The sequence below is a fragment of the Cervus elaphus genome, chromosome 8, assembly GCF_910594005.1.
Source record: "Cervus elaphus chromosome 8, mCerEla1.1, whole genome shotgun sequence".
NCBI lineage: Eukaryota > Metazoa > Chordata > Mammalia > Artiodactyla > Cervidae > Cervus > Cervus elaphus.
The window spans coordinates 20086272-20101833 of record NC_057822.1 but is presented as its reverse complement, the minus strand read 5'-3'; the positions used below and the strand labels follow the sequence as shown (position 1 = coordinate 20101833).

Here is a 15562-nt window from a genome sequence, read left to right as displayed (position 1 = left end):
GAACTTGCCTCAGCTCTGAGCTTGTGCTCAACCACTATCAACCTCACACCTGTAACAGCCATGCTGTCCTACACAAGCTTCAGTTTTCTGCCCCACAGATCTCAACTGTAGGCTCTTATACTTCTGAGTTCCAACTCCATAAACTTCAAGGGAACTGGGCCTGGGGGAGGCGGGGTGGAGTTTTGGGGCCCGTCCAGGGCGGATGCACACCTGCCCTGACCCCACTCTCTATCAGGACCCCCGGTCCTTTGGGCAGAAGTGTTTATGGGTTCTGTATACCTAACTCCACCACACCCCTTTTTCCCATTAACTTAAACCAAAACATTCTGCCCCTGAAAATCACAATACAGAGGACACGAAGAAGGAAGGAGCCCCATGGGAAATGATAAAGCCAGGCTAACAGACCAGTCAGGCTGTTTCCTGGGTCCAGAAGATCTGCTGGAGAAGGGATAGGCTACCCACTCCAGTATTCTTGGGCTTCCCTGGTGGTTCAGCTGGTAAAGCATCTGCCTGCAATGTGGGAGACCTGGGTTTGATCCCTGGGTTGGGAAGATACCCTAGAGAAGGGAAAGGCTACCCACTCCAGTATTATGGCCTGGAGAATTCATTCCATGGACTGTATAGTCCACGGGGTCACAAAGAGTCCAACATGACTGAATGACTTGCACTTTCACCTTCAATAGACCAGTTAAATCCTACAGTAAAGTCACATGTACAAGAGTAGTCTTCACCTGGCAGTGGATTTTATAAACTAAGGGATTTATTACAAACTAAGAGAAATATTGGAAAAGCAATACACACCCTTTGGGCCTGGAAGACCAGGTAGCCCATCGTCTCCAGTGGGGCCTGGGAGCCCTGGAAGACCTGGGGTTCCATCTGCGCCTGGCCATCCAGGGACTCCAGGGAGGCCCTTCATTCCAGCAGGTCCCAGAGGCCCCATGTCCCCTCGCTGTCCTTTCCATCCTGGGGCACCTGTGATGTGACAAACAGCAGTGACAACGAGGCATGAAGACTGAGAACCGGCTTCACACATGAGCAGGAAAAAAAAAAATCCAGAGTAACTTCAATTGTGTATCTATGGCCAAGTAAACAATACTTATCAGCTAAAATAACAGTAGCAACTTTCCATCAGTTTAAGGTTATATTTTTCTGGCTGCTATAAAAAGAAAGGCAGATTATTTAAGTAAATATTTCCCTGTTGAGATGCATTATAAGGAGTCTTTTAAAATGGAAAATGGATAAGGGTAAAGAATTTATATTTACTCTAGGGTGAGGCGAGGGTGGGAACTAACAGAAGAAAACATTCCAGGTGCTTTTTGAAGCTACCGCCAAGTGAATTTTGGTCAAGCTGTTTACTGTAATGAGAGAACTATAGGAAACAGCAACGTCATCTAGTATTACGGTGGTAAAAATAAAGCTCTAGTGGCACAGTTTGCTCCCATCTCATTTGGCTCCTTCAAGAAGGCATATTCCTGGTTTTGGATAGATGCCATTAGGATCTAAATAATAGATGACAATCTGAATGATGAAATAAAGATCCCATTGGAAATAGCCCCCTGGTACCCCTGTGTTGAGAGAGAGTTTTTCATGGGTCTTTGAGCTCCTATGATATCTTGCTGGGTGTGCTAAGAACACAGAGTCTGGACTCACCCTTATCTGGAATATTCTCAAGGTTGCATTGGCAGTGAGCAGCCTTGACATGATTTAGTACCTCCCCTGTGAAGAAACTGATGGGAAGAGCTGACTCATTGGAAAAGACCCTGATGCTGGGAAAGATTGAGGGCAGGAGAAGGGGACGACAGAGGATGAGATGGTTGGATGGCATCACCGACTCAATGGACATGGGTTTGGGTGGACTCCGGGAGTTGGTGATGGACAGGGAGGCCTGGCGTGCTGCGGTTCGTGGGGTCGCAAAGAGTCGGACATGACTGAGCGACTGAACTGAACTGAACTGAACTGTGAAGAAAACTGGGGCTTCCCTGGTGGCTCAGTGGCAATCAATCTGCCTGCAATGCAGGAGACACAGGAGATGTGGGTTTGATTCCTGGGTCAGGTAGATCCCCAAAGGAAGCCATGGCAACCCACTCCAGTATTCTTGTCAGGAAAACCCCATGGACACAGGAGCCTGGCAGGCTACAGTCCATGGGGTCGCAAAGAGTCAAACACAACTGAGCCACTAACACTTTAACACTTTCACTTTCTTTCTGGTGAGAAGAGCAGGCTGTCATGCAGGTTACCTCATTATTGACCAGAGGATTTTTGCAGGAACTAACGCCTGTGGCCCAGTGATTTTTATCTTGGCTGGCCAAAAATTAATTCTGCTATTTCGCTAACACTTTGCTGGCTATTTCAGTCCATGTGTGCTTAGTCGCTCAGTCGTGTCCAACTCTTCAACTCCATCGACTCTAGCCCACCAGGCTCCTCAGTCCATGGGATTTCCCAGGCAAGAATGCTGGAGTGGGTTGCCATGCCTTCCCCGAGGCGAGACCCAGGAATCAAACCCGCATGTCTCCTGTGTCTCCTACCTTGCAGGTGGACTCTTTACCTGCTGAACCTTTGGAGAAGCCCCAGTTACATCTGACACACCTGTAATACCATGTACCATGTATTGGTACCATGAGTTTTAGTTTCACTTGCCATGTCAGAATCAGTCACTAAGGTTTTTTGTCTTTTTGTTGGCCTAATATTCGTATTGTCTGAATCAGAACTATATTCTGAAGAACTATCATCTTCTGAGAAACTACTATATATGTAACATGGGCAATCAGATAAAGCATCTGTATAAAATTCACCAAAAAATTCTTCTTCAGTCAAAATTTTTGCAATGCTTTAATTTTTAAAATTTTATGGTAATAAACTTCGGTTTATAAAATACACTAGGTTAGAACAAAAACCTAACAGGATAATGTGAATGATAATGGCAATAAATTGTATAATGAACTCTTGATCATTTTAAGCTCTAACAACTTCACATGGTGATGTTAATTGTAATCACTCTCTAAAAATGTATTAATATATCTCCAATCAGTAATGTGTTACTATACAGCCATAGTAACCCAGGCTCAGAAACTGCAATCCATCATGTATGCAACATCCACTGGCCCATCTTAGATCACACCTGAGAGACTTGGGTGACACGGGGGAATGTCACCAACAAGAAGCTCATGCTACTTGCTGTGCTGTGAATAATAATGTCCTTGACCCAAGAGTCTTGCTCCTGTCAGCACCCACAAAAGAACAAGTGAGGTTATTCCTTTGTAAGTAGGTACATCCCATACTTGTCGCAGTTCTTGACACCTGCCAATGCTTACCTGGACTGCCTGGAGTCCCGGGGAGCCCCGGTTGCCCTGGGATCCCTGGAGCACCTCTTTCACAGGAGTGACCAGGTGGGCCTGGGATCCCTGGAAACCCAGCATTTCCCTCTCGGCCTTTGGGACCTTGGAGACCTGGAAATCCGGGCATGCCAGCTGGCCCTGAAATGACAGTTCATTGTGATACTCAGGACATAAACCATACAGATGGCCTACGATGGTGTTCATGTGGATCAGTATTGGAGGTAAACATTTTGATCCTGACTCAGGGCTCCAATGAGTTACGCCTCTGAATGCATTTTCTTGTCATAGATTATAGTGAGCTCCAAGTACACCCAAAAACTATGCCTGTCTATGAGAATTACTTGGTAAGGTTATGCAGACAATACAGAAGTTGCTTATGCAAATTTTTTAAAAAAATGTAGCTCTTCCTGATTTTAATTAACCTCTAACATTGCAATGGCCCCTATACCAAATCTCCACACTGCTTACACACCCTGTGTACATTGTCTGAATTTGCATTTTGTAAGTGATTTCATCACAGGAATTCTCAAAGTTTTATATATTGAGAAGACAACACCATAATTTTCAGGAGGGGTAAAAAGTCTGTACTCTAACCTAAAAATCTATTTTATTGTTTCATGTTCTCATTGTATTTTGGTTCATGTGTTTGCATTTTTTAAATAGTAATCACAGAGCACTTTCAGTTGTTGGATTATTTTATATTGCAAGTTAATACGCAAATATTTTCCATTTTATTGTAATCTTTACAGATATAATTTTAATTGTAATGCTGTTCAGTTGCTAAGTCGTGTCCGACTCTTCTGCAACCACACAGAATGTAGCCTGCAAGGTCCCTCTGTCTCTGGGATTCTCCAGGCAAGCACACTGGAGTGGGTTGCATTTCCTTCTCCAAGGGATCTTCAACTCAGGAATCAAACCCATGTCTCCTGCATCTCCTGCTTGGCAAGCAGATTCTTTACATTAATTGTTATAGCTGAGTAGTATTCCTTTGTGAGCATGTATATATATTACTTTACTGTTTTCAATTGTTCCCCTATTGTGGATAATACTACAACAGTATTTTCATATTAACTTTCACATTCTGTTGAACACATGCCTTAAATACATCTCAAAAGTGAGACAGTGGGATTACTGGGTCAAAATTATTTTCATTGACTCACATAATGTATTATCTTGTTCTGTTCCAATTAAATGGGTCTCTGTTTATGAATGTTTCTGGTTTATATACAAACTATTGAATAAGCTCCCCGAGGACAAAAAATGTGGATTATTCACCGGCCCCCTGTCTTCCCTGCACTGTTATATAGTACTATCCTGGGTACCTATTAAATACAGGCCCGTCCATTGTAAGAAAAGAACTAGAAGGGTGTGTGTGAAAGTCTGATCTGTGGTCCACTTTTGGTCACCAGGCTTCAGGGGCTAAAGTTCAGACTGCTGGGTTCCATGCAATTCTGATGCAATGAATCACAATTTCTGAGACTGGGGCCCAGAAGACAATGATGTTAATGACCCCCACCCTGGGTTATTTTTAAGTACATTAAAATCTGAAAGCCTCTGCTGGGGATCCTGAAGAATCCAAAGTGATTTCAGAAAAGAATGTGAATCAGTGCCAGGGGCCATCTCCCCGTCTTCAGTTTCTCTGCCCTGCCCGGTAGCCTGCTGGAATGAAAGTCCCTCCAGCCTGTCACCTGCCCACCTAATACAGCATCTGCTGGCATCCTGTCCTGCCCTCTCTCAGTCGGGCAAGGGCAGTGGGAGGGTCACAGGGCTCCTACTCCTCAGCACTCACATACTGTCCTGAGTCCAAAGCAGGAGGACATCTGGTAGCCACTGGATCAGATTGAACTGACTGAGCCACAGTAAAACAACAAATAAAATGCAGAGGCAACTCTGGGGATGCAGGTTATTAGAAACGTAACCACTGCCCATAGATGAGGGAAGATGCTCGACTGAACATTTAACATTCTAGATTTTTAAGGCGAGACAATCTAGACATTCCTCAGGGACCTGTTTAGGGACTTAGCTTTATGGACCGAGGGGACAGTGCAGCCCTCATACCTGTGGTCCCTGGACGCCCGACACCGCCTCTGAGTCCTTTGGACCCTGGTGCTCCTGGAAGACCACTCTTTCCCGGGAGTCCTGGATAGCCGATAGCAGGATCTCCTGGGGGTCCTTTCTGACCATTCACTCCAGGTGAACCTGGAGCGCCTGGGGGCCCAAGAGGGGAGGACCCCTTTTCACCTCCCAAACCTGGTTCTCCTGTATCACCACGGAAACCTACCCAACAGAAAAGTGTTTAAATTTTTACACGTACAGATATAAAACCAACACATGTGTAAGCATACTACTTCAATTAAAAACACATTATTTTAAAATACAGGGGTACTTACTAAAATTAAAGGGTAACTTAATAGGCAATATTGGGGTTTTTTGTTGTTGAAAAATTGTAACTGTGTTTCCTATAAGCCAATGATATTTCCATATTGCTTTCATTTACTGGCAAACTGTCTAGACTGAGCAGTTTCCAACAACATAGACCAATAATAGCCTATAACTCATGCTCCAGGCTTAAGGAGCCCTGAAAAGTCACAAAAGTATAACCCAGAAGTTATCAAAACATAGCTAAGTGCTTAATGTATTAAAAAAAAAAACCCATCCCCCAGTCACGTAGGGATCCCTGGGCCATTTGCTGACTGTGATCATCCAGTTTAGAGGTATCCAGACATTTCTAAACAAAAAGCTCTTATTTACCAGGTGGACCAGGTCTTTCTGAGATTCCTGGTTTGCCACGTTGACCCTTTTGCCCATCCAGACACCTCAGCCCAGGAGCACCCCGATGACCTGGAAGTCCCTTTGGACCTAAACAATAACAACAAACACAGACTCGATAAAACACAAAGCAAATGAGAACAAAATAAGATGACTTAAAAAAAAAACAAACTATGTTAAATCTTTTTTAGGATATTTTCACTTTATGGAAGTAAAAGTGTTGCCTGCGTGTGCCTGATCAGTTGCTCAGTTGAGTCCGACTCTGTGACCCTGTGGACTGTAGCCCCCAGGCTCCTCTCTCTATGGGATTTTCCCAGCAAGAACACTGGAGTGGGTTACCATGCCCTCCTCCAGGGGATCTTCCCAACCCAGGAATCAAACCCACATCTCCTGTGTCTCCTGCATTGCAGGCAGATTGATTACCACTGAGCCACCAGGGAAGCCCTAGCCATATTTATATAATCATTTTATGTCATGTGCTTCCAACGAGTATTTCACAGAGATGTGTATTAAGTTACTTTCTCAGAAGCCATACAGTAAAGAATTTACACCACCATTCAGATGAACCTTTTGGTACCTTCCCGCGCTGAGTCTCAAACACAAATACACGAGTACAACCTTCCTTCTAAGAGGACAGAGGTGGTGGCCAGTGTGTAGCTTGATGAGAAAACACCAGAATAAAGACCAAATCTATTTCCCTGCATTTACTACATTTGCCCTTATATGAAGTACAGGCAACAAGTACCTGCAAAAGGAATTGAGTTTTTTTAAACTTTCTGTGATTTCTTGCTAGGAGCTATCTTAGCTAAAATAACTTATAAATTATGGATTTCAAAGGAGTTAACAACTGCTAACTGAAACTGAGTGTTCACTTCCCTTGAGGCTGAAGCTGCTGAAAGTAATCATACGCATTTTTTTATCCATCCATAGGGGCTTCCCTGGTGGCTCAGAAGGTAAAGAATCTGCCTGCAATGTGGGAGACCCAGGTTTGATCCCCAGGTCAGGATGATCCCCTGGAAAAAGAACGGCTACCCACTCCAGTATTCTTGCCTGGAGAATCCCATGGACAGAGGAGCCTGGCAGGCTACGATTCATGGGATCACAAAGAGTCGGATACAACTGAGTGCCAAACACACCTATCCATGACAGCACTATGTGAAAATGAGCATTCAGTGAATCAACCAACAGTTCTTCACTCCACAGACACAAAATTACACCTCCACAAGCTACCGTCTTGTGGTGGGTGGCCTGTATGTCCCACACTTTGATCTGGGGCTTGGTCATATGACTTGCTTTGGCCAAAAGGATCCTCGCTAACACCATGAAGCAATGAGAGGTGTGAGGAGTGCCAGTGAAGCTGGACGCCACCCTCTTACATTTCTGCAGCCACAGGAGCAGGGCATACCCTGGCACCACAGAGGTAGGTGTTGCAGATCTCACCTGACCTGGAGCCAGGGACCAAGTCAACAGAGACCATCTAAGGTCAACCAACTACAGACCCATACAAGAGAAAATAAATATGATTTATTAAGCCCACTGCAATTTGGAGGTTGTTACACAACATATTGGGATGAAAGCTAGCGGTTAAAGAGGGCAAGAGAAGGTCATTCATCATTCAACCTTTAAATAATTTCTGTAGTGACGTAGAACAAAAAGGTGACCTCTAGTGGCCATGCTAGTACTTAATGGATCAATTTAAGTGAACTCTGAATGAATATTGGGTTGGCCAAAAAGTTTGTTCAGGTTTTTCTATAAGATGTTATGAACTTTCTGGCCCACTCAGTAAAAAAGAACTAGGAAAAACAATCCCTTATATAAATTTTGGGTTAAATTCAGCTATAAATAAGTGATTGAATCAAGTGACATGATTGTATAAAAGTGTAGTCAGGGGTGTAGATGTGTGGGCATTTTTCAGAATGTCTCTAGTCAGAAATCTGGGTCTTTTGGACAGCAGAATAGAGTAAAACTTAAAATTAGTAAGCAACTTTTTCACTATTGGGGGAAGAGGTAAAGAAAAGATAAAGTTTTAAAATGTTCAGTTTTTGTGTTAAAAGGGCAGTCAGTTTTGCTGACACGTGATCAAATCAAGGTAAATTTTGCTGCACAGAAATATTATTCAGAGTGTGTTTGGTAGACTGGGGACTTAGGGGTAATGTCTATAAATCCTGTTTCCCCAGAGTCTCTCAAAACTTTACAATCAGGGTAGAAATAGCCTGAAGAACTCCCTGAGGATTTGCTATTGGTTTATCTGTCTTGCAGGTTCTTTTACTTTGAGAATGTGTATGACAGGAATTTCTCCTTGATCGTACCTGGAGGACCATCAAAACCTGGAGGGCCTGGCCTCCCAGGGTATGTTACGTTACAAGGAATTGTGTCACCTGGAATGAAAAAGAAAAAAAAAGTGACATTCATATAATTGATAGATCTATGCAAGTCTCAATAACAGCTTAATCAAAATGCTTTTTCATATAGAAAATGTGAAATTCAAAAGAAGAAGACCCTTGGCCATCATCAGTTCAGTTCAGTTGCTCAGTCGTGTCCGACTCTTTGCGACCCCATGAATCGCAGCACGCCAGGCCTCCCTGTCCATCACCAACTCCTGGAGTTTACTCAAACTCATGTCTATCAATTTGGTGATGCCATCCAACCATCTCATCCTCTGTTGTCCCCTTCTCCTCCTGCCCCCAATCCCTCCCAGCATCAGGGTCTTTTCCAATGAGTCAACTCTTCATAACGTCACTTGAATTACTTTTATTTTGAATTTACAGAGGATCTAACCTGAAATCTGAACTTCAACTGTCAGAACAGTAATAAACAGAAGGGGAATAAGGAAAATGTTGATTCTAAGAAATATTTTAATTAATAATCTATAGAAAATAATAAACTTATAGGTCCATGGATGCCTAATACAGTGGAGTCAGAAGCTCTGATAAATCATGAAACAGTAGTAAGCATCCAACACTAAGATTCCAAGATTTGGATCTGGATGTAGGGGAATTATGCCCGAGAAAAAGAGACTGGGAGAGAGATTAATAAAAAAAATGCCACTTATTGAGGGCCTGCCACGTTTCAAATATATTCTCTCTCTCTTGTTTTCCTAATGACTCTGCAATGTGGTTTTTGTCATCTCTCATTTTATTTAGTGAAAAAAAAACTTCAAAGTTGTGCCTCTGAGTTCTCGTCTCCTTTAAAACGCAATGTTCCCCTTTTAATAGAAATTACATCTCCTAATGTATTACACTAAATGCTGTCAAATAAAAAATGAACCACATGAATAAAAATCATGCTAGATGATTTTGATGGTCACAAACCATAATCTTAATCCATATCAAATTTTGAGTTATTTGTTTTTTTATGTCATCAAAACAAAAACCAAAGATATATTATAAAATCCCACAATTAACTATGTAACCCAAGTTACATGTACATATTACAAAATCTTAAATAAATCTTTTTCCAAGTTTTTAAAAGTTTTCAGCTATAAAACTACAAATCACTTTATTGTTTGGAATTCAAATAACTGTCAAATATATTTAAAAGACCATTTTTTTTCTCCCTAGAATGCTTACAAATGGGTTTTCATGGGCAATGCTGTATTTTAAAATGAAATGTTGGTGTTTTTTAACTAAAATACAACAAATTATCTTGAAACACTGTAAAAAAGAGAGATTTTTAATATATACACATATGTAATTTTAAGAGTCAGATTGTCCACAGTGATATGGAGAAATGAATGAAAGGCAATTTGCCAAACCAGTAAAACAGCAAAGACAGCTGAGCATTTTAAAGACTTGTTTTAAATATTGATTGTGCTGTAATGCTTTTATTTGTTTGACAACATTCAAGGTTTAAACAGCAACTTGTAGGAATTTTATTTTAGAGGTTCTGCCACAGCTGTAATATCTCTGCTCAGAAGAGAGGCTCACTTTAGTTTCCATAATTGCACCTGACATTCTGCCACAAGAACATTCAAAGTTACCTTTCTGACCCTTCCGACCATCAGGACCCCTGTTGCCTGGGTAGCCTGGAGCTCCTGGTTGCCCTCTCTCTCCTGGAGGGCCAGGAAATCCCAGGCCTGGGGGCCCCCTAGGTCCTGCTCTGCCAGGGGGGCCCGGCGGTCCAGGAGGCCCTTTATCACCTGGGGCTGCATCTTCATGATCACCCTGGGAATATTTGCATCACAAGTCAATCATCAGTCTTTGAAAGGCCATGAACACAAAGCTATCATTGTCATCGTAGGCTACAAAAACGCATGCAGAAAGCCAGTGATTCCAGAAGTTACTTAATAGCAAGTGTGATTTAAAATGTTTAACCTAGATTTTTTACAGACAAATACAGTATACGTTCTTCAGGTGTGTGTGTTATGCCTCAAATACAGAAAGTTATGTGTGTTACATCTTTTATTTTTAAAGATTTTTTGATGTGGGCCATTTTTAACGTCTTTATTGAATTGGTTACAACATTGCTTCTGTTTCCTGTTTTGGTTTTTTGGCCCCGAGGCATGTGGGATCTTAGTTTCCTGACAAGGGATCGAACCCATATCCCCTACATTATGTCTTATAGTCTTTTCTTATGAATTTCATTAGCTACACGTGCTCTCCATCCAAAACATGTTTGAAAAATGCAGAAATGTCAATTATTCGCTGGACCCTGCATTAGCCAATATGTCTATCCAGTAGATCTGCACTAGTTTCTCCTTTCTTGTTTGCTACTTTGCCTCACGTGCTCCTCCATCAGGGACCAGGACTGAAGGTAATTCTCAGGACCTGTGTGTATCCTCCACCCCACAGAGTCAACTGAACATCCTGAAACCAGTGGGGGCTTCACAGAGACAAGGGCCCCAGAAGGAAATAAACACCGTGAAAATAATACAAAGACTAGAGACAGAACGTCTTGCCGTGATGAACCACCACTCAGGATTTTAGACCATCTGCAATATGCCATATCTTTATAACAACCATCTTTTTGTGGCAGTGAATCAAAGGTGACTCTGATTTACAGCACGCTGACACTATACTGAGTTCAGCTTTTTAAACTGGGATGCTTTGTGACCGTATGAGTGAAACTCTACAGCAGGAGAATTATACATACAGGCGGCCCTGTATCCCCCTTTTCTCCAGCATATCCATCTCGACCGTGTTGTCCCTGCTGCCCTGGAAGTCCAGGGGGCCCATCAGGCCCTCTTTCTCCTTTGTGTCCTGGGAACAAAGGCCAAAAAATTTAAGTCCTTCTCAGCAGTGAGCAAAGGTGAAAGGAAACAAAGGACTAAAAAAAAAATAAAGGCAATGACCTTGACTCTGCATGGGCAGGTAGAGATTCCTCTGAGTGTCTCAGCTGACTTAAAGTCACGCACAGACAATCACACAAAATCAGAGGGGAGATTGACAGTGGCCAAACCCGCTGATTCTCTTATTAGAGAAGCATTTCTTTTCTCATTCTGACAAAGAGGTTGTGCGTGGAGGTGCCAATCGCTACGGCATCTTCCTCAGCTTGTGTGATGCCAAACTTGGTACCCATGCCTTGGCTATAGTGAATGGGGAAATGGTCCATGGTTGAGCATGTGCCCCAGGCTAATCCAATCCTTCCTGGACTTTTTTTCCTAACTGGAGCAAAAAGAAGTAGAGCTCTCTTTCACCTCTGGTTGTGAACTTGGAGGACCTACGGGCACATACCCATAGCCCAGAGAAAACCAGATGGGGAGAAAATGCAGAGGGCACAGTGAAAGATACAAGATGCTGAGACAGCCTCCCAATGCAGGCGTCCCAGTGCAAATCATACATCTAACCTTTCAAATTTTTCTTAGGTAAGTCAACAAATAACTTCTCTAAAAACACTACTTCAAGCTGGGTTTCTGTCACTTACAACCAAAACATTCTTTTTTAAAAAAATATTTATTTGACTTTGTTGGGTCATGTTTGTTGCAGCGTTCAGACTCAGTTGCCCTGCAGTATGTGGGATCTTAGTTCCCCAACCAGGGATCAAACTGGCATCCCCTGCATTGGGAGGTGAAGTTTTAACCACTGGACCACCAGGGAAGTCCCCCCAAACATTCTTGATTAATACAAGATACTACAATGCAGTGAATAAACCCTGGGCAAGTCAAAGGAGGTCTTGTTTCAATCAAACCCAGTTCACAACAAAGGATTTGAGTATGTGACTAAACGAGTGTTTGTGTTTTCAGATAAGAAACAGAGAATTTAGGCTCAACATTCACACGACTCTGAAGGGCAGGGAATATGTTTAAGCAAACTCAACAATCTCAAATCAAATTACAGAATTGACCTTAGGTCACAGGGAAAATTAATGCGAAAGAATGGTTCATACATCATTCATAAAGTGGCAGGGAGCAGAGTGATTGATTATGCTCACCTTTCACTCTTGATACAACCATGTCACCTTTTTCTCCTTTGCTGCCAGGTAGTCCTGAGGCACCAGGTTTTCCCTTGGTGAAAAGAAAAAGAAGTCAGTTTAACTGTGATGAGTCAAAAATTATTTGTACACACCTAACCTACCTCCTCTTTCCTTCTAAATCACCTGTTCTAGATTCTAGTTTGGCACTACTGGTATCATTCTCTTTCCTCCCCGCCTTACAAAATCGAGGTTCTTGAACTGCATGTAAAACTGGTGGAATCTGAATAAAGTCTGCGCTGGGGTCAACAGAAGTCACTGCCAGTTTCTTGGTTTTGGCAATGTACTCTGTTTAGATAAGCTATCACTGGGGGCTTCTCTGGTGGCTCAGTGGTAAAGAATCTGCCTGCCAATGCAAGAGACAGAGGTTCGATCCTTGGGTCAAGAAGATTCCCTGGAGGAGGAAATGGCAACCCACTCTAGTGGTCTCACCTGTGAAATACCATAGACAGGAGCTTGGTATGCTGCAGTCCATGGGGTCACAAAAGAGTCAGATACTACTTAGCGGCTAAACAACAGCAATATATCATTGGGGGAAGCTGGGTGAAGGATTCGTGGGACCTCTCTGTATGACTGTGCAACTTTTTGGGAGTCATAAAATAAAAGCATCACAAAATAATTTACAATAAAAAAACTTGACTATCTTGGGTGTTGTAGTGTACAATTGGGAGGAAAAGTAGGGGAGGTAACTACAAAAGCTGCCACTAGAGGGACCTCCCTGGTGAAAGTGAAAGTGTCAGTCACTCAGTGGTGTCCAACCAACCCAAGGATCAAACCCAGGTCTTCAGCATTGCAGGAAAATTCTTTACCATCTGAGCCACCAGGGACATCCCTGGTGGTCCAGTGGTTAAGACTTTGCTTCCAATGCAGACGGTTCGATTCCTGGTCAGAGAACTAAGATCCCACATGCTGGAGGTGTGGCCAAAAAATTTAAAAATTAAAAAAAAGAGCTGCCACTAGAGTTGAATGCAGACGTTAGGGATGAAAGTGATGAAAACAACTGTGATACTGATGAACACTGATGAACAAGAGAAGGCAAAATAAGAACGCTTTCTGTCATCAATGTATTTCCACTTTATGACAAGTAAACAACTAATTTTGGCCAATGGGTTTATCATCTTTTGATCTCAACACTGCTCTGAGACTGGACTATTTGGGTCATGGTTTTGTAAGCGTTACATATTATCAAATATTAAGCTATCTCAAAAATCTTTTATCCTACTTTTGGTATATTAGAATGACCAAGCATTACAGTAAATACAGTTATAGAAGCACACTGTACATAGCTTAAGGTCACTTATCTAGTGACTTCAATAATCAAGAAACATAGGTAAGAATCTGGAAGGAAGTAAAAATGACTGAATGGAATATTTGCTTTGCTTATACAGATGCTACTTTGTCTTATCTTCATACAACCTAACACCATGTTCTAGCAGACTTCATTATCTTTGCCTAGTTTCTATCCATTTGGGAGCAGTGAACTATGAAGGGGAGTAGAGGTACCAGTGGAAATAAGCGCAATGGCAGCATCAAACAGTGAGAGAAGAAACAGCCTAAAATGTACACAACAGGTATCAAAATCAAAGTGGACCAAACGGTTAGGAGCCACTTAGTGTAAAGAAAATATCGCTTTACACACACCACTCAATACGCCCCAAAATCTCATTCTAGGACACCATCCTGCATGTAATGATGTCCAGAAGGGAGAGCTGGAAAAATTTCTTTGTAGAAACAGCCAAATGAGATAAGAAAAGAGCTTTAGAAATCATAAGGTGGGAATATAGGTGAAGTGTTCGTTGTCTTAATTCTTACTTTTACTGTCTATGCGAAGTCTTAAGTTAACAATGAGACTGGCCAAAGTGTCTGGCAGGCAGCATCCAATCTAAGAGTTGGTTAATGAAAATGCCCTTCTAGTACATGAACTATCAAGACAGAAAGCTATTCCCAGGGCACATGAACCAGTTTCTCTCCAGAAAGAGATTGACAGTAGCATGCTTAAATAAATAAGACCGGGGTACCCTAAAGATCAAACTCACCCCTGGGAGTCTGAACAGTTTATTTTTGCAAGCCCATGGACTCTTTGCAACCCCATGGACTGTAGACCATCAGGCTCCTCTGTCCATGGGATTCTCCAGGCAAGAATATTGGAGTGGGTTGCCATTTCCTTCTCCGGGAAATCTTCCTGACCCAGGAATCGAATCCAGGTCTCCTGCATTGCAGGCAGATTCTTTACTGTCTGAGCCACCAGAGAAGGCCTACACTCTCACCCTGAAGATCAAATTCACCCTGGAGTCTGAGAAGTTTATTAGCCAACACATTGGAGACTTGGGACAAACAGTTCTGATGCTCTGCCGGTGTAGAATTTTAAGTATTAGAGTCAGATCAGAGACTTAGTTGAGCTAGTAAGGGGAAAAAAAACATTACCAGCACTGTGTTTGGATTTTGATAAAGAGATTTACTGAGAACCTACAAGTTGCCAGGCATTATTCTGGGCACAGAAGACACTATAGTTAACAAAACCATCTTGTCTTCACAGCCTTGGATTCCAGTGAAACAAATGTGGAACTTAAAAAATTTCCAGGGCAGAGGTTCCCAGCTGGCTTGGGATGGAGAGTTAGCCTAAGACCTGAGAGCACTAAACACATGTGTTAACACAACAACAAAATCTCAGCAGCAACAAAGAAGACCTCTCCACCAGGCATGTACCAGTTATTTTATACACAGCCAAAACAGTGACTTCAGTTGTAGATGTCCATCAGGGGGCCATGCCCTTCTGAGAAGCAGGCAAAAGGGCATAGTGGAGACTAGGGCACCCCAACCTCCTCTCACAGGCATGACCTCCTCTCACAACCTCCTCTCACAACCTCCTCTCTTAGCTTGTGGCAGCAGCGGGAACACATTGACCTGTGTTAATGAACTTCCAGTTTCTCAAAGGCAGCCACAGATCTCACATGAAGAATGCAAAAAGAAACACTGTGAGGACGAAACCAAAACTGCCAGAGGTTTAGCCCTTGTCAGTCTCTGGCCTTTGGTTTGCCCTGCAGCTCCTC

The 15562-nt window shown here is 42.6% G+C and overlaps 1 protein-coding gene across 4 annotated transcripts in view; it reads right to left on the bottom strand.

Annotated features, from left to right (window-relative positions):
• Positions 1-15562, bottom strand: part of COL4A4 (collagen type IV alpha 4 chain) — a 146156-nt gene that overhangs the window by 51328 nt on the left and 79266 nt on the right. For all 4 annotated transcript variants that reach the window (XM_043909826.1, XM_043909822.1, XM_043909825.1 and 1 more), the window contains exons 23-30: positions 12474-12546; positions 11196-11302; positions 10084-10267; positions 8414-8482; positions 6087-6194; positions 5394-5612; positions 3312-3473; positions 802-972 (exon numbers count right to left, since the gene is read on the bottom strand). In XM_043909826.1, the coding sequence (XP_043765761.1) occupies positions 802-972; positions 3312-3473; positions 5394-5612; positions 6087-6194; positions 8414-8482; positions 10084-10267; positions 11196-11302; positions 12474-12546 (1093 nt within the window). The remainder of the gene's footprint in view (positions 1-801; positions 973-3311; positions 3474-5393; positions 5613-6086; positions 6195-8413; positions 8483-10083; positions 10268-11195; positions 11303-12473; positions 12547-15562) is intronic.